Below are 26,645 nucleotides of genomic sequence, written 5' to 3' on the forward strand. Positions count from 1 at the left end.
CAGCGGAGAGTCAATACGATAATAGATCGCGCGAGAGCACAGAATAGATATTGATGGCTTGCGCATACATGACTATTGTGACTGAACGCATACACGGAGCATCCGATGCACACAGAGATAAATCGATACATTACTCAAAGCCAGGCAATATCTGACGGATCACAGTCGGTCACGCTGTCACTCGGCTGTCGACGGCTCACGTATTACGAGAAATCTTTGAGGTGTTCCAGAGGGAAAGCCTCGGCGAGAGGCACAGCCAGCAGCGGGGGCAAAGGGAATATCTTGTCTATCCAGCAGGATCACCTATCGAAGCGATGGAGTCCGGGGGCTCCTACAGATTTGACCAATATATTCACCGATAGTGTTGTACGGATCCGAGGATACCTCGGCGCATCTGCATATATACATATATCTTGGAAAGCTCCCGGTACACAGTCAGACATTGTAGCAATGTCTGGTTCGTACAGCCATCCAAGACTAGACGAGTAATGGCCACTGTGTGCAATTCTCTCTCGGTCGCTCTCTAGCTCCTCCATCTCCCTTTATCTTTCCCACTGTTTCTGTATCATATCGTTCGATTGAACCGCTCGTGTACGCCTACACAGACAACGCTTCATGAATAGCCATCAACCTGGAATAGCCCATGTTCGTTCGGGCATGAAGATCATCTTAGTGCACTATTCTCCGCAAGCTCCGGTAGCGCATCCCTCTCTCTCGGCTCTGCCTCGGGCCCTAACAACGATCCCCTTATCAGCTTCTCAAACTTGTCCTCTTGTGATTATTCAAGCGTGTTGGAATTGACATGCATTAACTAACTTTCCAACTAGCGATAATTATCGGCGTCCCTTTTCCTTTGTTCCTCGAGAACCCTTCGATTTCTCGGATATCACACTCCCGCGTTTACTCTATCAGTGACATTGTTAAACCTATTGATTCGACGACTGTACCAATTATCGGATAAATAAACAACTCGAGGAATAGGAGACGTTGAACGTTGCGGATAGCTCGGAATTATATCGTCGCCGTGATATATAAGCTTTTCGAACTCGATCAAATCCACCCTTAATACAGCCAAATAGAGGCCCCTTAAATTATTCGCTCCACGCACATCCATTGAAAAAAGCCCATTGTCGCGGTCCAAAAGTTCCTTGGCGTGATGCCAGAGTTGAATCAATGTAGAGCGAACACAGGAAACCATTAATTCGTGTTGAAAAATTAATTTTCGCCATTGAAGGGAAAAAGCTCGAGGGTTATGGAAAAACGGGATTCCCCATGACTGGCGATTGATGGATTTACCAGATTGAGTGGCGTCTCAATATCTCCTCCTATGTCGATATGCAGCAGGAATACATCGCCGAAGAAAAGTGAAAAATAAAATATGAGCCAACGGGAAATGGACTGACTCGATAAGTATCGGAAGATGGAGATCGCAGGGAAGGGCATCGAATAAATAGATATCGGCATGTCTAGAATTCTAACACAACCACATTCGGCTAAACTGTTGGTGGTGTACGAGACGACAGAGAGAGAGAGAGAGAGAGAGATTCTGAGAATGCATGTATGTGAAAAGTTTAGCGCTTGCGCCAGAGATCAAACCTCCGTGAGACTGGGCTTGTGTGTCGCCTGGGATGGCTCGCGCGGGCTGCCTCGTGCCACGTTCTCTCTTTCTCGCTTCCTCTCTCTCTTGCCCCGTTTCTCTCTCTTTCGCTCCTTCCAGCCTCCCTATTGATCTTGGGCAACGTTGCGCGCCCGAACCTGGCTCTTCTCTCGCTATCCTCTCTCGTATCCGGCATAACGTGCTCTGTTTTCCTTCCATCCCATAATCTTTCTACCTCTCCCTCGCTCTCAGTCTTACTTTCTTTAATTCAGACTTCTCTTCCGCCCGATTATTATTTCTCCGTTTTTTTCTTTCCTCGTGCCGTCTCTCTTGAGATTTCTCTCTTTTTCCAACCTCCCAAAAGTTCGGGGGCGTCGCCGATAACCAGCTCCGAAAACTCGAACCCCATTTTCCTCCTTCTGGTCTCAAACGCTTCGTCCAAATCTCCCTCCCTCTCTCTCTCTCTCTCTCTCCTTCTCACTGCCCGCTCCTGCTGTTCGGAATTGACCACAGGAACCTGGTCCAGCAGTTCTGCGATCCACTTCCTCCTTCTAACATGATGACATAGATGTCCCTCCCTCTCTAACCGGTGGTCGAATTACGCGTCGGACTGGGTTTCCACACACGCTGACTGGTACTACTGGCCATATTCCGTAGCACAGTCCCCTAAATGTTTATCGCCTTGGAATTTGGATTTCACAGCTTCACCCGATTGCTTCAATGAACAGCACCTGGCTCAGCTCAATCTACGCTCTGGGCAGTTCAAAAATTTAAAAACCGTCAAAATCTTTGCTTCGTTGCTAGATTCCGGGTAGAATAATTATTGGAAAGAACTAGGAAATCAGCAGCGTGAATTCCGTTTGTACTTTTTGTGATTGCTTCGCGTACATGTATGACCAAATAAGTCTGAATTATTATCATAACCCGATCGTTCATGCCTGTATCAGATGTTCACTCGAGAAAACCGTAGCCCTCTTTTCTTTGGCTTTCAATAACATGAACTTTGTCGCAAAGATGGTTGGAATGAGAGAGAAGTTTCACCTCGGTAAAGTTTTACGACGGTTCGCGCGTCGACGGCCCTGGCGAAGCTTGTGTCAAGGGGCTGATGTTGGCGATGTATATCCGGAGCTGGAGAATCGAGCATGTTGCCTCCTCACCTTTCGTCTCGAGACCACATTATTCCATGACTTTGACGTCTTGTGCACTTTTATCCGCATAAATCCATCCACGATATTCACAGTTCTTTATACGGATCCGTAAAAGCGATAAAAGCTCTTTGAGGAGACTCGCATATTCTGACTTTGAGAATGAGAAAATATATTTTCAAACGATAAATTGAAAGGAGAAAGAGATTCATTAAGGATACTAAAAAATAACGATCGTTTCGTCAAATATTTAAGCTCCATTTTTCCCTTAGAAGCTGCTCGCCATTCGAACGGAAAGAGGCAAGAAACCGGAATGGCTTCCGTCCCTACTTTTTGCATCGAGAGAAAAAAAAGAAACCTCGAGTACTCAAAACTTCGATAAATTGCTGCAACGCTGTGAAGCAATATCGACACTAAAATGTTTCAGCAACACTCCAAGAATATAATGCACGTAGTGGCACCCGTACTTGATATTCCAGTATAGCGCATGCCAACGAACCAAGCTATTCGAAGCGTAAGTCGAGCGATTTAACGTTCTCTCGCAACCGCACAATGGAACGATTTTACGGGTATTGCCGAGACCAAGAATGACAATGATATCTTCACATTATGCTGTTTTTCTTCGGGGGAATATAAAAAGTGCGAACGCGAGTGCAGCAGTTCGCGAAAGAGCCAGCGCACTTGCATTATATTCTCTTGCTATTTACTCAAGTAATTTCTTCGAACTTGGAAAACGTAAAATCGATAAACGACGTAAAACGTCGAGATGAAAATGCTCCGCAAGAGACACTTCGCTCGTTTTTCCTCACTTTTTTTCTTTCCAAGAATAACAAAGCCTCGGACTTTCTTTGTGGAAAAAAAAGTTCGTGCCACAGCGCTAATTGTTTCGAAAATCAATAAAAAACATTTGCACGCCCGATATATCTGTGGATCGAAATACTCTTTTCAATGAAACACACAAAAATGCAATTAAAAGCACATTACTGAACTTGAGACATTTGTCAGAGTGTCTTTTCCCTTCCTCCTCCCCTCCCAGTGCTATGATATCCGCTTCGAGAGTGATATTGGATAAATAAATATCCAACTTTGATCATTCATCATCGAGGGGCACGGTGGAGATCCTCCCGTATACTCGTGGACCATTGGGCTTTCGTAGGGACCCTCGTTCGCCGCCCGAAAAAGGAAACTTTTTTTTTTCATCAGAACGAGCGGATTACGGCGTAAAACGAGAGGAAATTAATGTGGCACTTTGTGGGATAAAAAAATATAAAAGGAAAGCGTTGCGGAACTCTCGCCAAGGGAGTTGTACTTTTTCGTGTATAAAAAGTATGGCTCGTACGTGAAAAAATATTGTCATGAAAACGAGGTATAACGCGCGGGGTTATCCGGAACGATTATTAAAAAAACGGCGAACGAAGTACATTCTGATTTGAAAAATAATTCGAGTTTGAAGGAAGCCTCGACATAACTGCCGGCAGCAATCGTATCGATGCAACATCGAATCCTACAAATTGCCTGGGCAGTGACGTCAGACGCCGAGAACTTTGGATTCTTCGGAATACGGAGCGTGTCGCGATGACGACGAGAGCGATTCTCACCCAGTCATGGAATTTCGGGTGGAGCAGCAGAAAGGCTGCTCTTTCATGCTCGGAAAGCCGAGGGAATCGCGCATGCGTTATTCGATTAGCACAAACGACGCGCAAGCTCCCGTCTGACCACGATTGTTGGAGAAAATGAAAAGGGCAATTGGAGCATGGAGCCCGTTAAGAACGTAGCAAAATCGACCCTCACAATCTGCAATTCGATTGTTTCTGGAATACAGAAAAAAAAGGGACTCGAGGCTACTGATGATGATGAAACAAGAGCGACGAGGGGGCTTCAAAAGGCTTTCCAATTCAACATGAGGCGAAGTCAGTACTTGGATGGGTGACCGTTCTGTGGCATGGTTTTTAACATTTGTTCTGACTGTATGAACAAAAGATTGCACAGTTTCCCTGGGCCCTGGTGCGCAGTCGCGAAACTCAAGTGCGTTGAAAGGTTCGTGGAAAAATGGGAAGTAATTGAATAAGGAAAATTCGCTCGATCTGACATAAACTGACACAAATGGTGGGTAGGAACGATTGAAGCATAAAATTAATTTATCGTTGAAAATGTGCATTGATATCTGAAAAATAACTCGACAGATACGAAAAAGGAATAAATGAATTGCCTTGAAAATTTCAATTCGATAGAAATTTATCGAATTGTCGAAAAATCTTGTCGCTGCGATAGCGCGGAGATGCATTGAGAAAAGCTCGGGAAGATAAATTGTCCTCGTTGAGTCTTGCTCTACCGATGCAGTGTTTTATCCCGCCCCTCTCTTGTTCCCCACAAACCTCTACTCGGTACAGCGAGTGCTTCTACGGTTGTTGCGGTGAATTTTCACGACAACGCGGGAGACTCTCGCGACGAAGAGTAAGAAGAGAAAGAAAAGAACACGAAAAAAAGGGAAGAAAAACTAAAAACAGAAAAAAAAGGAAAACAAAGTCAGGGAAGAAGAAGAGGAGTGAAAGGCTGCCCGTTCACCAGTGTCGCATTTACTGCGGCGTGAATTTCACGAGAATGTCTGTTTGCCAGGGAGAATTAGTCTCGCTGACTTTTACACTGAAAAATCTTTCCCCAGTCAAGACGCGCTCTGTTAACTCGGTTTTATTTTTTTGTTTCTAGACTCCGTCACTCATTAGCAACGGCGAATAAAACTAGATGCGCCCATTCAGAGAGATTTGCTGTACCAAAATGTGACGCAGCAGTGAATTTTCGTCGATGGTAATTCGAAAAGAATGCTGTACCAATGAATTTCATCGGTTTAATCAAATTACTCGAAACTCTATTTCAATAGTATCGTCCTCACCAAGCACTGCGCTCGAAACGCTCACTGCGGTATATGAAATATGAAATAAAAAAAAAGATGGATCCTCATTTAATAGAGCTTGAAACTGCTCGATTGACTTCCGCCATTCCCGCCAAATCCAGTCACATCAATCCACATGGACAGGGGTGAATAGACAACGAATCGTTGACCGCGGTGAACATCTGAACAGAGAATCTGTCCGTCTCTCTTATTTGCTTTATTTTCCCCAGAGTGGAGGCGAGTTCAACAGGCTTGGCAGCGCAATTTCTCACCCTTCCCTCATTCAGAAAATCCTCTTGGTCCAGAGAGCTTACGATCATTTCCGCGTCCATCGTGCGATATATTCTACTCGCAAGGGAGATCTCGCGCGCCGGTTTACGAGAGGAATTCTAAATATGTCCCACACATAGCCGAAGTTACATTCCAATTTCCTTCTTCCCCGGCTCCTTTTCGGAGGCTGTGAAAGAATAAAAATGCAGTGAAGCATCGGCGGAACGCGATCCGTGCTCAATTGCAGCCACCACTTTGTCAAGGAGCAGCTTCGTATTATGCATTCTCGATAAAAGCCAAGAACTGTAAATGTTTAGAAGTTGACAAAGGGCTGATTGACAAAGGAGTTCGTTGATAATGCATTAACCATTGGCTTTAGCATTCCCCGCAGAAATAAACTTGACTAAACAACGAAATGGTTTCTCATTTGGGAATAAAATGTGCGCGGTGAAGCTAAGATAAAAGCTTTCCAACTGACCGCCTTTCGTGGCCCCGTAATCATAAAAAGAACATTCGGAGGATCAATGGGGGCATCAATATTAATAACGCTCCGAAATCTCTTCGTCGGAGAATAAAAATCTGCGCTGGATTGCCGGAGATAGAATGCGGAATCGAGGGTTCGAATGGATGAACAGTAGCAAACATAAATAAGGAGAAAGCAATGCGTTTGGGGGAGAGAAGGTTTCGACGAGGTGCCAGAAGTGAGTGGGTGTGCGTCGAGTCTACTAATTGACCAAAGTTTCCGGCCTGCAAGTCTCTAGCGACCGATTCGTGTGCGGTCTTCCAAGCACCTAGATTACAGAGTTCGCACAGACGTGGGCGCAGAGGCGCACGGACGAGTATAAATATTCGATGTGTCGGTATCGCGAAAGCAGGAGTATCAAAATGAAAAAGTAATAACGCGATTAACGGCGAGTGAGAAATATAAGGCTGTGGATGTGTACGAGTACAAATTTGTGGCGGACAATGAATCGACATTTGTCACCGCAGTGTATTTTTCATGTAGCGCGTGTGTGGCTCTCTCTCCCCAGAATAATTTTGCCCCGCGGAGATATTTTATTAAGGGGCTTCTGCATCCAAACGATTCCCGTGGAATTTCAGACCGAAATGAATTCGCGTTACGTTCGAGTCCGGGTGTGTCATCCGGAGGCAGTGTGGAAGGTGTGCAATTGAATATATATTTCGGGTGGATTTGTGGGGGTTGATGGGGACCGGGGAGGGTAGTTTTGGTGTTCATGCAGGCGCGTATACTGTGCGTGGAGCTGCAGTGCGGCGCGGACGATCGCGTGACTCGGATTTTCCATTCGAGTCCCTCCCCCCCCGGGCTCTTGGTCATATAAAGCCACCCTCTGTTTATATCTATACTAACAACCCTCTCTGTACGTACTCGAGGCTTACACACTATTGCACGTGCTATATTCATCAAATACGTACACATATCTGTGTATTCCTGGTATGAAACTAGCCTAGCTCTCACACCACTTTTCATCCCCTCGCGGTGTACACAGTTTGCAAGCGTCTCTCTGTGCCCCGCTCAGACTCACTCCTCTATCTGCTTTTCTGTCCCAGGTACTCGCTCTGCAATATTATAAGGGGTGAGGGTGCGGCGCAGCAGCAGCACCGCCACCGGAGTACCAACAGCAGCACCAGCAGCACCAGTAGAGGCAGTAAAGCCCCTCGTGTTATCCGTGTCGATCCCCTGTCCACCTAATAATAGTAGAGGTCATCGCTGTTCTATGTGTTAAAGTCCATCGATTGACCTGATCGTCTCATTTGGGATATATCATCCCCCTTCTGTTTAATATCTCTCTCGTAAAGTGTTGAAGAACACAGGTATAGCGAACTAGCCTTTCTAAAGGGGTCACTACACGAATACACGGGACTAATATTTTGACAATAACGCGATGACGATGATCCAACACGCCAGGGACATGTATAATCTTTCCTCCTGCCTCCTGCCCCCCCTCCCCATCGCCGCTCTCCGTCTCTCTCGGATTTATCTTCGTCCTCCCCCTTTTCTATGACAACCCCTCACGACCCTGTTCCTACGTGTACAATGTCTCTTCCTCGCTGTATCTTTGCTTCTCTATTGATGGGCGTGTGTTCGGTTGTCCCAACATTAGACGTGGCCAATGGGCCGTACATCTTTCTCTCTTGTGTAGATCCAACGACGTATAAACCCTTTACATATTACAGCTAAGCCTGACGTTGCTCGTGTGTGCACTCAGTTTGTGACGCCGGGTGCAGCTGGTGCATGCATATCCTTCCTCGAACCTCATCGATGCACGCTGATACACGAGCGATACTACTCGCTGTGTGTACCACGCAATATCAACATCTACGGTGTTTGAGGCTTTGAAAATTTGCACGAATTCTTCGTCCAGAGAACGCCGAGGGTCGAGGTCGTTTTAACGAAGGAAATAAAATCGAATTATTTGTACGATTCCCACGCGATTCCAAGGCGCCCGGAGACGTTTCAAATGAGCTTGAATTTAAGGCCGAAGTAGGAGAAAAATCGTTCTTTTTTAAATACAAATTGGACAGCCTGGCGAACACGAGAACTTACTCTCTTCATCGGAAATAAGTGAGTCAACTCGCGAATACGCTTCTTCCGTTCTCTACTTTATTCCGATATATATATCCAGCATCTGCGCTCTCGGATGAAGGGAGACGAGGATGAGGACGACGACGATGGCAGAAAGATTTGCATTATTATCGAGTCTACGTGGGAGCCCACGGGGCCTTCGATCTTTTACGTTACCGCAAAGAACCACGGAGACTGATCCTTCTTCTTCCACAATCTTTTACCCTCCCTTCTGTATCTGATTTCTTCGCAACGCAGCGCTCAGGCCGGAATGAAAAACACCTAACGATTATAAGCTACAGCTATACGGATCACGCTTCAAGCGCTATCGGACAATCAAAGAAGTTTAATATCGTCTTTCGAACGGTTTACTATTCCAAAATGCTTGCCATCGGATAAGAGGTGGTTTTATTAAAATTTGCATTAACATGAATAATGCCTCATCAATATAGATTTAAGCTGCTTTACATCCTCGTTGCTTTCTCAATTCTTTTGTCGAAGAAACGATTTGATCGTGTAACCAACGATAAAAAAGGCTGAGAAATAAACGACTCGTGTCTTCTGGCTTACAAATAACCTCTTTGAAACCAATCCACAAACATATTCAAACCGTACAAATGAGTGACGAATCAACCCCCGTAAAAAAAGCTCAGTTGAAACGTCACAAAAGGATCCTACATTCGTTAAGATCATCTCACTCAGTCACGGTCGAAATTTTTGATCGAAATTTTATCAAATTCAAAAATATTTGCAGTTTGGAGATCACAGTAATCGGAACCGTGAAAAAAAAGGAACGCTATTAGGTGCGATCGTAGAAGCGAGTAAAAGATTTCAATGCGATTTAATCAGCTGAAAAGTTCTAATTGGTAGCAACGAAAACGAAAATATACGTGACTCGCAACCTCGGAAGTCGTGTCATCAAGGGTATCCGGTGAGATCATCCTGAACGTCGTATACATTCTCTAAAGTGAGAAACTTCGACACCGCTTGATCGATTGGAACGAAAAAGTTGGATGCTGCGAAGAAAATTGTGAAAAATTGTTGGAAAAGGAAAAATGTTCTGTTATTTTTAGCCTCGCAGCAGCGCGGTCAGTGAAATAGGTCAGCGTAATTTGATACAGAGAAAGAAAAAAGGGATCGAAGAGCTCTGGAAGCGCGTTGTGTCTCGTCCAAGAATGAGAGTTTGCGTATCTCGGACAGCCATAAATACACTGAACGTACATTCGTCTCGAGCTTTCACTCTGTCTCTAATTCAGAATGGTCGTAAGGTTTTCGCACTCTCGTATCATTTCGAAACTCCGTTTCCCCCGCAACTTTTTTTCCGTACATTCCAAAATGTTACCTCCCATAAAATGAGGCTTACTTTCATCACGTCGCATACACGATGAACCGGTTATACGTATGCTTTTGACGATAATGCAGTATTAAACATGTAAGCAGGTAACACGAGAAAGTGGGCTCGTAAACTTGTCACGAATTTAAGGCGAAGGGTGAAGTGAAGAGAGTGACATGGAGCTGGAGAGAGAGAGAGAGAGAGCGAGAGGGAGAGGGGAAGGAGATAAAGGAGGAGGATCGTTTTGAGGTTAACGGTAGAAGCTTCGATGAGCCTGGGGGATGCTCTCAGCACTTCTCGAGTTACAACAACGGGGTTAAAACATGGTTTTCTCGTTTCATGAGGGGTATCGTGTTCCTCGAGAAAGGTTGGAGGGGTGTACGTGGTCGAAAAAGGACAACCCGGAAGGGGGATGTCTGGACGTTGTATAAAATGGTGAGTGTGAGACATTACAATCTGCCATTTGCTTTCTCACGTGAAGCCCCGTGCACATGGATATATAATACGAAATAAATAAACGAATAAATAAACTAGTGCGAAAGAAGTAAGAGAAAGAAGAGCAGGTTGAAGCTCGGAGCGCGATCCCTTGAATAATGAATCTTGGGCAGAAGGGAATGAATGTACGAGCCGCGACGGTTCGCCACTGCGACCAGGTGGACACAGATGCGACGTAGCAACGAGTATGCACTTTGCTGCAGTGCTCAAACTCTTCGCAATGCTGATACCACCGCAACTCTTGCCGCTTCTATGTGCTTCTTCGTTGCATGCTACATTCAGCTGTTAGTTTTCTTGCTACGATGCCCCTGTGTAGGCTTTCTCGCGGTTCTTACCCATGCCATAAGGTGTGAGCGTGCACTGGCGCACTGCTAAGACTCTGTTGCCTCGCCGCAGAGTTTCCCAGCATTTCTAAGCCCGTGTCCACGACCCTTGTACGAAGTTTCTTACGCTCCTTGGAACCTCGTTACGCTCCGAATCTTCGTAAAAACAATTCTGGCTCGATAAGCGACAACGAAACTATTTGTTTTATATTTCTACAAAGTTCCCCTCGTCAATAGAGAGGTCCGAGTCCCTTATGGGAACACGCATGAAACTAATATTCCAAAGATCCATCAAAAATCTCGCTTCTCACCTCGTATACGATTGTTAACAGGGAACGTTGGAGTTTCGCACGTTCACGGGCTGCAAAAGTTGAGCAAGCAATGAGAGCGATAATGTACAACGTAACGAGAGCAACCGCATACTCGTGAAGGATAATCGGGAGAGGAAAGCAGTGAAGGGTGAAGGAAGGACGGCGGGGGGGGGGGGGGGGGGCGAAGATAGGATAAACTTTTAATTAAGACGCCCTCGGTAGTTAGCGACACACAATAGTTGACTCGGTACTGCGGTGTGAACGAGTTGGAAACGCTATGAGTTTTGTGATTACTTCGACCCCAAGTATGTAAGTGTATACGAGTGCGTTCGTGGGCACTTGAGAGCTGCTGGAGTGTGTGACGCGTTAACGCGATAATTGTACCACTGACTTCTGGCGACCCAGCACGTGGTAGCTGTCTTTTTAGTGAGTGCTGCTATTTTGAAATTCACTTGGAAGGTGGCATTCTTGGATAAGGGCTTTCGAAATGAAAGGTTCAAGTTATCCAAGGGAATATGAACTTTTCCGCATGCTCACGATTCACGACAACTTTTCTTTGCCGAACTCAACGTTACCTCCCCCATTTGCAATCGAACAATGATCGTCGACAAATAAATTGAAAATAAAGGTTAAATAAAAGTGTTTTATTCACGAGCAGGTAAATTGAATGTATACTGCGCAGCGGAATGAGAATTTGGGAGATTTTGGGTCAATAATTTAACGAAGTCAAACTGGCTGGTGGCTGGAGAGTACGAGAGGATTGTTTGCGGGCGATGAGGGGTTGATGAGAGGACTAACGAACGCGTGCGAAAACGTTGCCACACACGCGGTGAGTTCTCGTTTCGAACAGTTTACCAGCCCACAGTGGAAGTAGCAGAGCGCCAATCTCACAACAGTAGGGGTCTGCGCAATCAATTGAACTCTTGCCCTCTCCCTTCCCTCCTCCTCCTCCTCCCGATTCCTCTGTACACATGTTTATTCGTTGTATATCGATATAGGTCCGTTCTTTTGTTCTTTCTCACTTCTCGTAGGCCATGCAGCATTTTCATCGCCCTCTTGCTCTTTCTCGTTCGGTCGAGGATCATTATTATTGGTAAACGCTCGGTCGAACGTCACGGCCGAACGCGTGTTCAAAGCTGTTTGATCCTTCCGAATTAAATAACACGTGCTCTGACCTCATCGCTGCTCGGAGTGCACTATTTTGCTGTTGACTCAGCCCTCCGAGCAGCAGCACTGTCAAGAAGCTTCCAGTCTCAGAGGCAAATTCATCGAAACTTTTCTTCCCGCTGATCGATCCAGTGGGACTATTTACTCGGAGAAATTTTAATATTCCAGGAAAATGATGCCTGGAAAAATGTCTAAGGAGCTTGGAAGCCCTTGGAGTAAATATGAAAAAAACATGGAGATTTAAAAGGTTCGGGAGTTAATGAATTCATAAAAAATCCAAGAACCATCGCGGTCTCGTGAATCAAAGAGAAGTTTTGAGATCAAAAGGTCCTGGAGTCAAGGAGCATAAATTCAAACACGAGCTTTCCTGGAATAAGATATTCGCAGTATTTTTAGTATGCGGAGAAAAAAATTCTGAACAATTGTAATGGATGCATGCGCACGTTCATCTTCGTAGTACGTTCTGGTAAATTTTCTTTCTCGCCCTCTTCCCCCTTATTCACAAGGGAAAATATACGCGGGGAGAGTCCGTCGACAATTCCGGATATGAATCCCGGCAAGATAGAATGTTGTTGGTCCTCCGTTGGATGTCCTATTCGTGTCCTTTATGGGAGAAGAGCGAGGGGCTAACGGTACATTCGGATGCATTGCTGGAGAGCCTGCCTCACCCGTCACCCGTTTCTCTTCGTTACCAAGAGGCCTGGATCAACGTCCGGGCAATGTAATGGCGTCGGAGCAGTGCAAACCCCCACTGGTACTCGCTGCCGAGCCCAGAGGAGCGTTGCACCAGTTATACGGCAAACCTCTCGCGAGAGAGATTTATGCGACGTTCGAACGATTTCCCTCGACGTTGCGATACGCCCTGGGGTTACCCTGAACACCCGGTGTGCATTCGTACAATGGGCCGCCGCCGAGCGAGCGAGACAAAAGACTGGAGAAAGAGAACGAGAGCCAAAGACAGAATTATGGATGCTTTTTAACGTATTGGAGTTTGTCCAACATTCTCGTTCGAGCTGAACTCGCAAACGGACCACGAGTTTCTCATGTAACCAAATGTTCTGCGCGGACAGAGCGATCCAACGGTTTTCGGCAACTTTACCAATCAACCGGACAAACGATTAGAAAAGTATACAAAAAATCGGAATCCCCCCATCGAGAAACCAAATCCTTGAACAGAACGTACTGTACGTCCCCGATAGATCGCCTCGACGTGCAACTTTGATCAAAGCATCAATGCACACCACAAAAACAACTTCCCAACAGATGCTGGCCAATGCAGCCTCTAATTACAAATTAGTTGGTGGTTCGTATATACTATATTGATCCGAGGATTGCGCCATGTGACAGAATATAGTTTGAATTATAGGAGTGTGTGATACAGGCATATACGCCCAGTCGTTGGATGTGATTGAGCGACCGAAGGCGATGGAAGACCGCCCGCAAGAGTGAGAGGATCACCGAGTCACTAATGAGACATTACGGATATTAGATAATCCAAATATCCGATACGAGAGGATATAGGATGAACCGCAGCTGCCTACGAGTTTCCCCCTCGTCGTATTGATGCCATCGAGCTTAATTCGTACAGACGATGGGAAGGCCGAGCGTGCGGCACCGGAGGCTTCGATTCATCGTGTTTTTTCAAGGCAATATAGACCGGACAGTAGGTAAAGACGAAAATGTGGCATGGAAAGGAGAAAAACTATAAATGCCGAACGGCTGAAAGGGACGATGGGGGATTGGTAAAAAGAATTTTTTTTAAAATGCACAGATGCAGCGAGTCGATTCTCTGACATCCGCGTGTACGAAATGGCATTTTTAATGCTCCTGTACACCACACAAATTCATTCGCTCGCTCTTTCTGACCAAACGAAACGCGGCTCGCACACGTAACGGAACAATTTAGCAAGCGTGGAAATGTAAAAGGTATGGAGGCCGAAAAAAGAGGAGGAAAAAGGCTGATAAATTCTGGAGTCGCTCAACTGGGTCAATCGTCGTACGTATATCAAAGAGAATATTACAGCAAAGTAGGAATGCAAGAGAAGTTTCGAAAGAGGTGACCAGCAGCTCGCGCTGCTGCAGTCGGTCCGCCACGCCACGAGCCTTGTTGTGTGCGTGGAATCCCGTTAACGTATCGAGACAGATGCACCTACACTGCGAAAACCCAATTGCAAAATTTATGGCATAGGCGCCCGTTACAATTTTATGATCGATATAACAGACGCAGAGGACGAAATGTTGAGTCAAAGGGTGCAAGAGAATCCTCCGTTTTTTTCTTTTCCTCATCCACTCTCCGTCGTTATTATATTTCATTTCGAAAGTTTATCAAGACTGCTCTGGCCTTCGATATGATTCGTTTGTCTTGCCTGACTCGTATAAATTCACTGCTTATTTCTGCGCTCATCTTTTTCTTTCTCCGGCTACTTATTCTTTTATTTTCTCCAAGTATAATCTTTACATTCTGTGTATTTCTCACTTTGCATTCCTCTCTCGGTTGTGTATTCTTTTCGCGATTTTCGTTGTCGTATCTCGACGCGTATAAAGGGGACTCGAGGGAAAAGGAGATAGGAATAGGCGAGAGCATATCCGAGTCTCATTGTAGTGGGCGAGTGGGAGCGAGCGAGAGAGAGAGAGAGAGAGAGGAACATACATAAGTGGAAAAATAGGAGTGGGAGGAGACGAAAATTATGACATGAGGGAGAGCAAAGTTAATCCCAAAGCTACCCACTTTTCAGCTCTCACGCTCTTTCTTTCCATTTCCGTTGTAATTTTTTGCAGCCCTTTTCTCCTGCGTTGATTGTCATTTCGCTTGGATATGCTATTTTTATTCCTCTTTTCTATTCAGTAATCATGCCACTTGTGAATAACCAAAAAATCGTAGAATCTTAGCCTCCGTAACGAGTTTTTTTTTTTTTTTTTTTTTCCCCCGAAACTTAATATTCGAGTATTTCGCTGTCGTCAGCGATTCCGAGTTGCAATTTCATTTACCGCGTAAACTATATCGAGGGCCTAGCGGATTCGAGGTCGAAGATTCGCCAACGATGGAGAAGCCCGTTCGCTCTTCACTTTGTTTTCTCGTGATTAATCGTCGAGTTACTTTAGACGCGATAAAACGATTGCAGCCAAGTGCGAATATGATCACGGGTGCACGTACTCGTAGGTCCGTTTGTTGCCAACGGCGAGCAGAGGGGCTGCTGGTTCGAGGTTCCGCAGGGGTGTGAGTCTGTGTGCAGGCAGACCGGGCTATCTGTGGTTCGCGTGTGCTATACTGGCGTCGACAGTGCGCGATGCTGGGAAAGGAAAGAGGCGCCGGGCAAAAGATGCAAATAGGCCAACGGTATAATTTATAACCGTCACGAAACGAGCTGGCTCCCGTTATCCTTTTCCTCTCTTTATGCCTTTGAAAAGTCCCGAGGGAAGTTCACCGAATCTTGGACACAAACTGTCAAACAATAAAAGAAGTAAAAGAAAAAAATAAAAAAAAAAAAAACAAAAAACAAGCAAACGTTGAAACAAGCGCAAAAAACGCCTCCATTGAAAGAATAATAAAGCACTGTTTTTCGAAGAAACGGGTTAATTCTCGAGTCCCCGCCGGTTCTCTTTGTGATAAACTTATCAATAATGCAGTTTGTATATGCTCCGGAGATTAAGAAGACTGAGACAATATTGAAGGCCGCGTGGGAAGAGAATGAAGATGGCAGGCTTCAGAGACTGGAAATGAATAAAATAACGAATAGCCGAGGGGGGGAGGGTTGAGAGTTTCGGGAGACTGGAACAGCCTCAATTGGGGTTTGCAGAAATATGTTAAGGGGCGACGGGGAGTGGTGGGGCTGAGGGTCAAAGAAGGTGGTCGAACGGAGTAATATAAGAGAGGGAGGAGAGGTCGATGTGAACCGGTCGGGAGTTCGTCATGGTGTGTATACGGTGGCGGGGATTTTGCGCCGTGTCAGGCACAACGGGAAAGTTTAGTACCACACTCTGGATCGGCTTTCGGGTGCTTTCGGGTGAATCGGGGCAGAGGGCGCCATGAGACGCGCGCGTCTCGGGTCAGGCTATGACGTCACTGGGCGCGTCACCGTCGCCAACCCTTCTCGATCAATGACGCGACCTTGCCGCTCTCGACACCGCCCCTCCGGCGAACACACTCGCGCACACACCCGCGGCCGCATCGGCACGTGCATGAGACTCACATTCATCCGTGCGGCAGCGTGCTCAAAGGGGCGGCGGCTCTGTTTCTGCAGCCTGGCAACCCTGTCTATATTTAAAATCATTTTACCCTCTCAGTCGTATATATAGAAAAGCTCGCTCGGCTCGAGCTTCAAACGAGAAGAGCTCCTCTTTCTCATCTCGCTACACCTTAATATATATATTTATCCATCCTTTCTTCAGCTATTCTCTTTCTTTTCTCCCTTCTCTCTCCCTCTCTCGGTCTGGCTCTTTCGCGCTTTTTCTTCGTTTGCCTGGTACTCGTAGCTTTGCCATTCGTTATCGACATGTGTTGCTCTCCGTAACCTCGTCACCTGATTCCCTCAAGGTCGTTGTGTTACAGTGACTTTAATCCGGTGAAACAAAAGTGTCGTAGCGGCGAGGTGCGTCGAGCGGGTCAAATGTGCGGAGGATTTAAAGCTTCGTGGAATAACGTGCGTATAATTAGGCAGGAAATAATTAGTCGCGATTTGTTTTTTATAGCCTCGGCTTCCTTTGTGCGGGAGCGGTGAATGCGATGAGATTTCAACGATTTAATCTCGCTCAATACCAGCCGCGTGCGGTACAGCATCGAGTTTTCATTTCGCTCTTGTAGATGATTAGGTTTTTCGTCTTCGCTGTGTGTTTTCGTTCGGTGTCTCACGGCTGTTCAACCCACTTTCCCGGCTCCGACGGAGATACCTCCTCGCTCCCCGGAGACGGGGAAAGAGGATCCGGTCTTTTCGACCCCCCCTTTGCCAGCGATCCCCTCTCCCGAACACTCTCTCGCTCACTCTCGCGAGAATCTCCATCGAAACTCCTTCCTTCCCTTCTCCATCCCGTGGGACGATATAAACAAGGTTAGTACGCCTGCGCCCAGCCACACGGAATACGGACGAAGCGACGATATGAACGAAATAACAGCGCAAAGAGAAATAGGCCGTTGGTGTGGATAGAAACGCGAGATATTACAGGGTAAATGGTACTGAAGGGGAGAGCCAAGGGTGAATGATGTTTCAGCCTCCCTCCCCTTGACGCCGCGTTTCGGGGCATTGTAATTTCGTTATTGTTTCGCAATGTACGCGCAGATCCCGGCGCAATGTCCTCTCCTTTTCTTCTCTTTCCTCCCTCTCCCGTCCGCCCCTCTTCTGACACCCTCCCGAGACTCCCACGATTTTATCATATCACCTCAAGAGGATGCCAACTGTATGAAAATGGACTATAAAAAACAGCGGTGCGTTTGAAATGATAAATAAAGGAGAGCATTCCCCAGGGAATTATTCTCTTCCTGCTGGTTCCGTCCGTTTTCTTTCCTTTACCAGCAGCAGAATGCAAATAAGGAATCTTCCAGATATTTATCTTCAAATAACGCAGCGTTAATTAACGTTGAGCTGACGCTAATTCCTTCACTTTCTTTCTCACTCGAAGCCGAACGTCCATCGTTGCATCTTCGGTTTGGCAGACAGCTCATTACTTGCCTGTTATACATTTTCTTGCAGAGACGGCACGCGCAGGACGTTGATAAACTTCAAAGAAAATGTAGCTCAACAACGATATATTCCATTTCGTTGAACAGGATAATGAATTTTCGCAATTAAAGCGATGCCAAAGTTACGCCCTTTTGAATCACCGTTAAAAACATTCTGCGAGATTCTCAATTCGTTGTGCGAGCTTTATTTACAATTTGAAAATTTTCATCGTTCACTCCGATTCGAATTTCGAAGGGCGCGGTGAACACCGCATCTACCAGCGATTCAAAGATCCTCGAATTCGCGTTTACGCGTCCTCAATCAGCACCGTTGGCCAAGTGATTAGGGCATGAAGCGATAGGGTCAACGCAAACGAAGGGTTAATCTCGGTAAACTTATCCAGTATTCGAGAGTACGCGAGTTTTTCAATGTGTTGGTAGGCCAACGAAAGACTCATCGAGCTGGAAAGGCGGCGTGTGTATGCAGCGAAGCACAGCCCTCGATTCCGTCGTTCGGTGATTAATGAACTTTGCATCCGTTTCCTATCAGAACCGAATCGAATGGCTTATCCCTGCTATTCTCATGCTAATTACCTGAGCCGCTGCTGGATCGATACTCACCATTCCATATACGTTTACGACTACGTGTGAGTGTGTGTGTGTGCGTTTGTGTGCGCAGATATAAAATGCCCGTATATATCTATGCTTGGACCTCCTTCTTCTTGGCTTCTCATTACGACCTCCCGTATAGCTGTGAATTCTTTTACGCTTCCTTCGTAATACCTCGCTCCCTTATTATCCCCTCCCGCGTTAGCAAGCCTCTTAAACTTCAGTGCTTCTGGTAATCGCTATTTCGGTCCTTTAGAGGCAAATGGGTCAGATGCTTGAAATTAGAGAGCTCTGAATAGGAAGAAAAAATGTTTGTCGTCACTGAAATTTATTTAGCGAAGTTTGCCATCCGCGCAGAGTGGCTCGTTCGAGGATCGAAACAATCGAGTGGAGCGATTCTGCGATGGTCCCATTTTGCCCCGGGCTGCTCCCGCGGTGCACTTATCCGTTTATTTGGAGACATACGCGAAGGGCAACGCGCGGAGTTCAACCGAATTACGGACTCCCTACGAGTATGTACCTGATTATCTCGCACACTTATCTGCGCTCAAGCATCAGGCAAATCCCTCGCGAGTCTTAAGTTTACACAAACCTTCTCTCGGCTTTGTGCCCTCTTAGCATATCCCGGAACTCCCGTCGTTCCGCGCCGAGCGTTACTCTTCCCTCGACCTTTTCCCATTACTGAACCAACGAAACTTCGCCATTGCACTTTGCTCTCGCTGTCTTTATTTTATTGTATTTGTTGTAGAAACTCGAAAGGAATAAAAGCCTCTTGGTAACCTTCCGGATATTTATTCGGAGGGCGCTTCGGCGAACGTTGATTTCTTAGAAATTAGTGAAATTTCTTTGCCAACGAATCTTATTCCTCATAGGATTTTCCGGGGATGAAATATCGAGTCAGGCGCGACAGGGGTTGCGACGAAAATAAGAAAAAGGCTTCAACGCAATCGGATACAAAAGCGAGTGTGAGTTTCGGCTCGGATAAATCGAAGAGGCTGAGGCCTTAGGAAGCAGGAAAAACTTGCGGGTACGCGAGGGTGGGAAGGGCCGAAGAAGAAAATGCGGGTTACATCCGCGCGACTCCGCGAGAAGGAAGAAGACGCGCTTGGATCTCCGGTAAGACGCGGAGAGAAAGAGCGAATGGACGAGTCGAGAATGGGGAATACAAAGTGCAAGAATCCACGGGTATAACGCTTAATCATGCCAGGCACGTTCGCCCTTCCTCTTTGCTTCTCCCCCCTGCCTTTTTACCTCCTCGCCGCCCTCGTCGGCCAGCACGCTCTTTTAAAGCGCCGATGTTTGCATTTTTAGTTACGGGACTACCCACGTCATGAATCCCGATGTTTACACATAAATCAAACAGGATTTTCTCTCTCCGGTTCTATACGCCGTCTTTATACCGTCCTCATTTTTCTCTTTTTTTCTTCGCCTGATCTCTCCTCGATTGTCTTGAATTTTCTTGCCGATGTACTCGTGCGAGATATCCGATTTACTGGGCCCCAATCGGCTTCGCGTGTTCGTTCCGCCGCCTCGAATCGAGCCTCGATTCTCCTTCCAATTGAGCTTTCCTCTCAGAGCTCGGTAATAAAAATGAAAATATGTTACAATAACTTTGAAGAATTTCGTTCGAAATTTCCGGCTCTACGAGGCTCCTTATTATTCTTACAAAAATATTATCGGACCGGATTCGAACGGATACGGTCTCCTTCGCCTCGAATTCCCTCTCGCGATCTTGCCACACCGATCTCATGACTTCGTTTCGCGAAACTTTTCCACGAGCAAGTATCAGAAAGCCGACACCTGCTTCCGCGAGGGGAGAGTCTGCCATGTAAACCGACCTGCTCTGTGCTTGCATTCGTGCACACGTGTGAGCAGACAGTGTGTGTAAAAGTCGATTTTATACGCCATATTATCATCGTATATCCGTGTGAAAATGAAGGATAGCGAAAGAGAGAGGGTGTGAGGAAGAAGCGGGCAAAATTTCTCTCATCGAATATCGAAGGTCTTAGGAGTTATACACAGACACAGAGCGAGGCTAGGGTAATGCAGGGTTCCATGGCACGTAAGGATGGCGAAGGGGTGAGCGGCTTGTTTGGCCAGAATAAGAGAGAGAGAGAGGCGAGTGAGGCTAAGTTTATATACATAGAGCTTTGGCCTATCTCGCAAAATTGGTACACCCCTCCGTCAACTCGTGCAGAAAGTTTTAATGGAACCTAATCGTGAGAGACTCGAGCACGGACTTCGATTTTATAATATCAATTCCTATATCGTCGTTTATACGTGCATTTTTGGGACGAGGATAAAAAGAGAGAGAGAGAGAGCAAAAAAAATAACAACAAGATGGAAGAAACGTTTTTGCATCGGGGGTGTGTAAAAAGAAGCTGACAAAATATAATGATCGTTGGGTAAATCTTTGAAAGCTCGGGCTCGGTTTACTGCGAGGATTCGAAAGCTCGAAAATCATTTAGAATCCTCTTCCCTCCCTCTAATGTGCTGCCGCGAGACTCCTTTGGAACGTCTTTTCCGATGGCGTTTCGCGAGGTTTTCTAGCCCTGATCAGAATTCACGCAAAGCCGGTCCGCGGATCGAGCAGTTTACGGAATCAGCAACTCGATTCGACGAATCTTACCGAAGCTTCTACGGAGACTGGAAACTCGGCCTCCGGCCTGGCACATGCCTCCTTTTGACCGCAAGCCATCGAAGCCAGCGCCCGGCTCCATGGAGCTCCGGAGTTTTACCCTATTGGCAATATCTCTGTGGCGGTTGGGAGAAAGAGAGAAGGCGCGATGCGGGGCGAAAATGCATTGGGATTTCTAGCTCTTGCATAAACCATTAAACGCTCGCCGGGCCGCATTGCGGTCTTCTTTGCTTCGCTTCTTGAATACTCTCCGCGTATGCGGAGAGGAGAGAGACCGAAACGGAGGAAAAGGAGTGAGAAAGAGAGCGAGAAAAGAAGGGAATGAAAATACGAGGGAACGTCGGTATTTCACTGTTGAAAATCATGCAACTGGATAAAAGTTGGGAAAAATTTTATGTCCGTGCGAGAGTGGGATGGAAAAATGATGGAAAGATTCGCGCTCGCCGCTCGCTCCATCATCTCGAGATTCAGAGAGATCACTTTTCTCTTTCTTCATTCCTGCCCCGGCTGCATGCACTCAGTATCTATGTATGCATTTCTGTCTTCGCGACTGGACTTAGGCAAATGTCAAACTATAGCGATCTCCTCTTGAACCTCTCAGGATCTATGCTCGAGTACTATTTTTCTTCGGAATTCATAACTCGACAGGTATTTACAAACGATGAAATATCGAAGAAACCCGCGATGTGCTCAGCTACGAATTCATTCTCTCGTGCGGTACCACCATTTCTTAGGGAACTTGTCATTTATCATGAAATTATCATGCAACTAACCATTAAGGGCCCGAAGCGGTCGAAATAAATTGACGATCCTTCGTTCCATCGTTATATAAAGTTCGGATGATTTATTAATACGGTATATCAATGTACACAGTTTGTTTTCTTTATTTATTTTTCCTTCTTCCTCTCGTTTCTTGTTTTTCATTTGTTCTCTTTAATGTAAATAAACGATCGTCTATTTTATGCAAATTTGATTGGTTTTACAACAATTTTACATCCTAGTCGTTCGTTTTTTTCTTCGTATTTGTGGAATCGCGAAATAACATATCGTACAGAGGATGAGGAAAAAGGGGGGAGGATCGGTGGATTTTGTTATTTAAGAGTTCACTCCGAGCTGCGAATTCACTCGATTGAAAAATCAACGATCCTTTCGAAAATAAATAAAATCAAAATCGTCCTTTTCATTCGTGTTTTTTCGAGCTCGAAAGCTTGCCTCAATAATTTACATATAAAATTTATGATTCACATTTTTAATACGATTTTCACGCGTTCTCGTAGCTCCTCGTCCGTTTGCTTTTCACTGGATCCTCATTAGGATGCTTACCGATAAAAAACCATTTTGATTGAAGCAATAATTTGATTGGTCTTCCTCACATTTCGATTTGAAACTTCGGTCGGCACATAAAAATTTCATTCTCCGACGTTCGATGGGTTAGACAGAAATCTTTGCCAACAATATACATCGATAATCGTAAATAAAGCTTTTTGTAAATTCGGTAGTTATTTCAAATGGCTTTCGATATTTGTTTTAGTCTCAAACCTCATCACAATTTCGGAATGCTCAATGGACTAGTTTTATTGTTCTGTTTTGAAGAAAACTTCGTTTGATTGAAAGGAGCACTACTCCGTGCGAGTCCACAACGGGCATGGTTATTCACGAGTTTTCTTGTTTCAATGTCAATTCATGCGAGAAGAAAAATAAAACTTTTTATTCCAGCCTATTTAAGACCCGCGCAGGGGAAAGTGTCACCGATAAAAATTCAATGCAAATATTTGATGGAAAGTCAATCAAATCGTTTCTCTCTCTCTCTCTCTCTCTCTCTCTCTCTCTCTCTCTCTCCAGTTGTTTGACCTTTCACTCATTTTTCTTCCTCGCTCCCTTCCCGTCTTTTCTGTTTTTAAATCCTTTACGTGTTTAAGTGTACGCTTGTAATAGTTTAATCACACTGGGTTCAACATCTCGTTATCAATGTAATATTAATCTGCGGATGGGTAATCTCGCCTTGCCAACGACTTTATATATATATATATTATGCACACACACCGGGGTGGTTAAAATCATAAATTCCGACAATTTCCATCTTTATCTGTGAATATTAAACATACTTCATGGGCGAGAAAAACGAAACAATGGACACGGAACGTCGAGATTTTAATGATAAGGTATAAAACAGTATATGGAGAGGTGGAAATTGTAAAATTATTTATTCGAACCACCTCAACATGCATCCATATTCAATGGATCATTGCGACGTTTTATTTTATTGGTTTTTTAGATTTTTCAATTAATTATTATTCTTATTGTTATTATTTTTTTTGCTTCTTCGTTATTCATTGGATTCTTATTTATTGTATTTATCAGTAGTATTCATTTTGTTACTTCATTGACCGCGTTATAAGAAAAAATTTAACGATATGATAGATCGGTATTTAACACCGCCGCGTACAAAATTTTCCTGCTGTTGTTTTCGTGTGTCGTTTTAATACTTACATTTTGTCGTGTGTTTTCAGTTTCTTTTTTTGTTTTATATTTCTTTATCTTTGGAAAGAGATTCGCGACTTTCTGATACAATCATTATTCTCACGTCCGAACATACCTATTCTCTCTCTCGCACACACGCACACCCACACACATTTATTTATAAGTACGTTTGTTTTTTAGCATCGGCAAATATTTTTAGTTTTTCTTCGACTCAGAAAAATCGAATCTTTTGTCTTTCGATCACGATAGTGTTTTATTGATAGTGTTCCAAATTCTGGAACTCTGAGATCCTTCAATTTCGATTCGAGTTTTGTGAGTTATTTGTTCAACGTAAAGACACAAATAATGCAACAGTAACGACTATTTAAAAGGAAAACGGTATTAAAATATTGAAAAAGACGGAGAATCATTATTCTCGAGTACTTTTCTGTACGAGGGTATCTGTAAATGATTGAATGGCACATGATTCACAATTTGGCACAACGATTTGCCATTTTGTTGATTCGCTTTATGATGGCAGTTGTTCGACTAGTTCAAAATGACGGTTCGTTTCGTCTCAACACTCCATACGCTCATCCATTCGCCCACTAATAATTTACAAATGCAACGTTGTAGAAAAGGAAAATAGCGAATTCGAACACTCGACGCAGTTGAGGGGTGGAACAGCGGTTTTTGCTTTTTGACACAAATTACTCATCCATCTTACAATTAAGTGAGACGATTTAATCAGGAAGCACATTGCAATGTTATAGTCAAACGATGATAATTGCATCGCGATCGTATTGTTTCTCATGTTTTCAGAGCTGGCATCGCGATTTTGATTTCAGTTGGCGTCGCGTTGTTCAAATGAAATCAATAAATTACAATTCAGTTTTCATTCAACAACGTTTCTCGATCCGACTCAATCATACCTTACTTTCTCGCTTAACATTTATTAGTATTTTTTCATTTTTAATAGTTTCAAAATTACATTTCACAACTACACGATCTTACGAGCGCAGATTCATGACTCGTTGAATCACTGCACTTTATCTCTCTCTCTCTCTCTCTCTCTCTCTCTCTCTTTCTCTTATGCACCAAAAATGCACCTTCATCGTATATATATTTCAATATATATTTATATTTAGTATACCATAAATTTTCGCGTTTACTTTAAGAGTCTCTGTCTCAGTGGTACGCGATCCGTTGCTTTTCTTTGGGTTTTTTACTCCTTTTTACTATAGTATTTTCCTCGCCTTCTTCTCCGTCGATTCTTCGTGCTGTTTATCGACTTTTTATCTCAGTTTACAATTCTCAGAGTAACATTATATTTGGTTTTTTGGCAGTTGAGTTATCTGAAGTTCGCTGGTTGCGCATGCACCCTTATCTCAGGACCTTCGTCGACGTCCCTCTTCTTATTATCGTTCAAAATTACTTTTGATTCTCATTTGATCTTAGTACAACTATTTACATCGTATAAACAAACACTTATTTCACTTTTCCTCTCCTTTACTGCCCCCTGGACACTCGTCTCGGTGCTGCTTTCACGGAACGTTTTCCACCTATCGATTGACCAAAAAAACCTGTTTCTGACTCTATTATTCGAGGGATTTTTCACGAAATGATTTTGGTATAATATTTCAAATCGGACGCCTCCGTTCTGTACAATTATTCTTCTCGTGATATGATCATTCGCTACGATCTCGTACGAAGTGTCACGAAAAACCGTGATTGAAAACCGTCCGCTTGAAAGGTCTATGAAATAACATGAAAAATATCGATAAACAACTGGATGGGATCGACTCGTTTGTTGGAATATTGTGAAAGCTGCACGGATACGATTTTCCTGGTGTTGCGATACCCTCGACGCCACCGTAAGCGCGCATTGAGTGGAATGTTCATAATTATTATGGCTTCTCACTCGAAGTCGGACACACACACACACAGGAGGATCGGACACTCGATTATTCTATACGAAAATAGACGTATCGAGGGCAGTGTCGCGTGGATTAAGAGGCTCCCAAATTATCTCTTCTTCGTCCTCATCCACAACTTCCTGCTCGTCCGGCTCCTCGTCGTTGACTTCCGGTATAGATGCAAGGCTCGACGTAATAACGTCGAGCTCTTGACGTTACGTGATGTACTCGGCTTTTGTACGTTCTGGCCAATGTCCGGGAGTCGGTGGCGACCAAGGTACGGCTACGTCGAGAGTCGCGATTGTCGAGGACGAACGCCTTCTCTGTTGCTGATGTCGAGGGGGCGTTTTCAACGGGGAATCGGCAAAAGTAACGCTACGACGCGGCGGCCTCGGCGGCGGTGGAGGCGGTGCCGACTTCGGTGGCGGCGGTGGCGTCGGTAACGAGAATGATGGCGATGCCCCTGGCGTCTCGTCCTGACCGGCCCACAGCCACGGATTTACACTTGTGTGTGAGTATTGCTGTGGACTTGGTCGCCCTCGGCATTGCCAATCGCGTTCGCCGGAGCGTAATACTGCAATTATCGAAACGGAAGAAAATTTTATTTCGACTATCAATATCATTTGCTTTTCTTCAAATATTCATCTATTTTAGCATTATATTTCAATTTAATAATACAAAATAACGTGAGACTGTGATTAGAGTGTGTCATTGAAATTGCAAATGATGAGATATTCATTGTCATCCAAATTCGATTCGGTGTAGATTCGTAATAAAAGTGTGATTAAACGTGAGAGAGGATTGGACAGCACATCGGAAGATTGGTGAAATCTTCATCGGATCTAAAAAAGTCATGTAATTGTGACTTTTTTTTATTGTGCCAGTCGAGACTTTGTTAAAAATCGTTGAGAAATTGCATGCACTATATACATTTGTCAAAATACCGTGTCACATTCTTACAGGCAAGGCATTTCCTTTGTTTCAACTCATTTTTTCTTGGCCCACAGTTTCATACGCAACGTCCGAAACGAACTCAAAAGACCGAATGAAAAAATGGCAAAATGATCGATTTTTTGGTCGAATGACAGTGAAAAATGTTTATTATTTATGGAAACAGAAAAAATGGCTGCCTTCGTTGGAAATGTCTCGTACGTTGTTGTGTACAGGTGTTACTTTCATTTTTACAATCCTTGCACTTAATGATTCTCGCATGCAAATAATTCCATAATGATTGAACGCAAGCTGGCTGGCATG

General features: G+C 44.8%; 1 protein-coding gene across 4 annotated transcripts in view; it reads right to left on the bottom strand.

The window, feature by feature from the left end:
- Positions 1-21,831: 21,831 nt before the first annotated feature.
- Positions 21,832-26,645, bottom strand: part of GluRIB (Glutamate receptor IB) — a 169,598-nt gene continuing 164,784 nt past the window's right edge. For all 4 annotated transcript variants that reach the window (XM_043431214.1, XM_043431213.1, XM_043431215.1 and 1 more), the window contains one exon: positions 21,832-25,965. In XM_043431214.1, the coding sequence (XP_043287149.1) occupies positions 25,891-25,965 (75 nt within the window). In that variant the 3' untranslated portion in view covers positions 21,832-25,890. The remainder of the gene's footprint in view (positions 25,966-26,645) is intronic.

Source organism: Venturia canescens, chromosome 10 (genome assembly GCF_019457755.1).
Source record: "Venturia canescens isolate UGA chromosome 10, ASM1945775v1, whole genome shotgun sequence".
NCBI lineage: Eukaryota > Metazoa > Arthropoda > Insecta > Hymenoptera > Ichneumonidae > Venturia > Venturia canescens.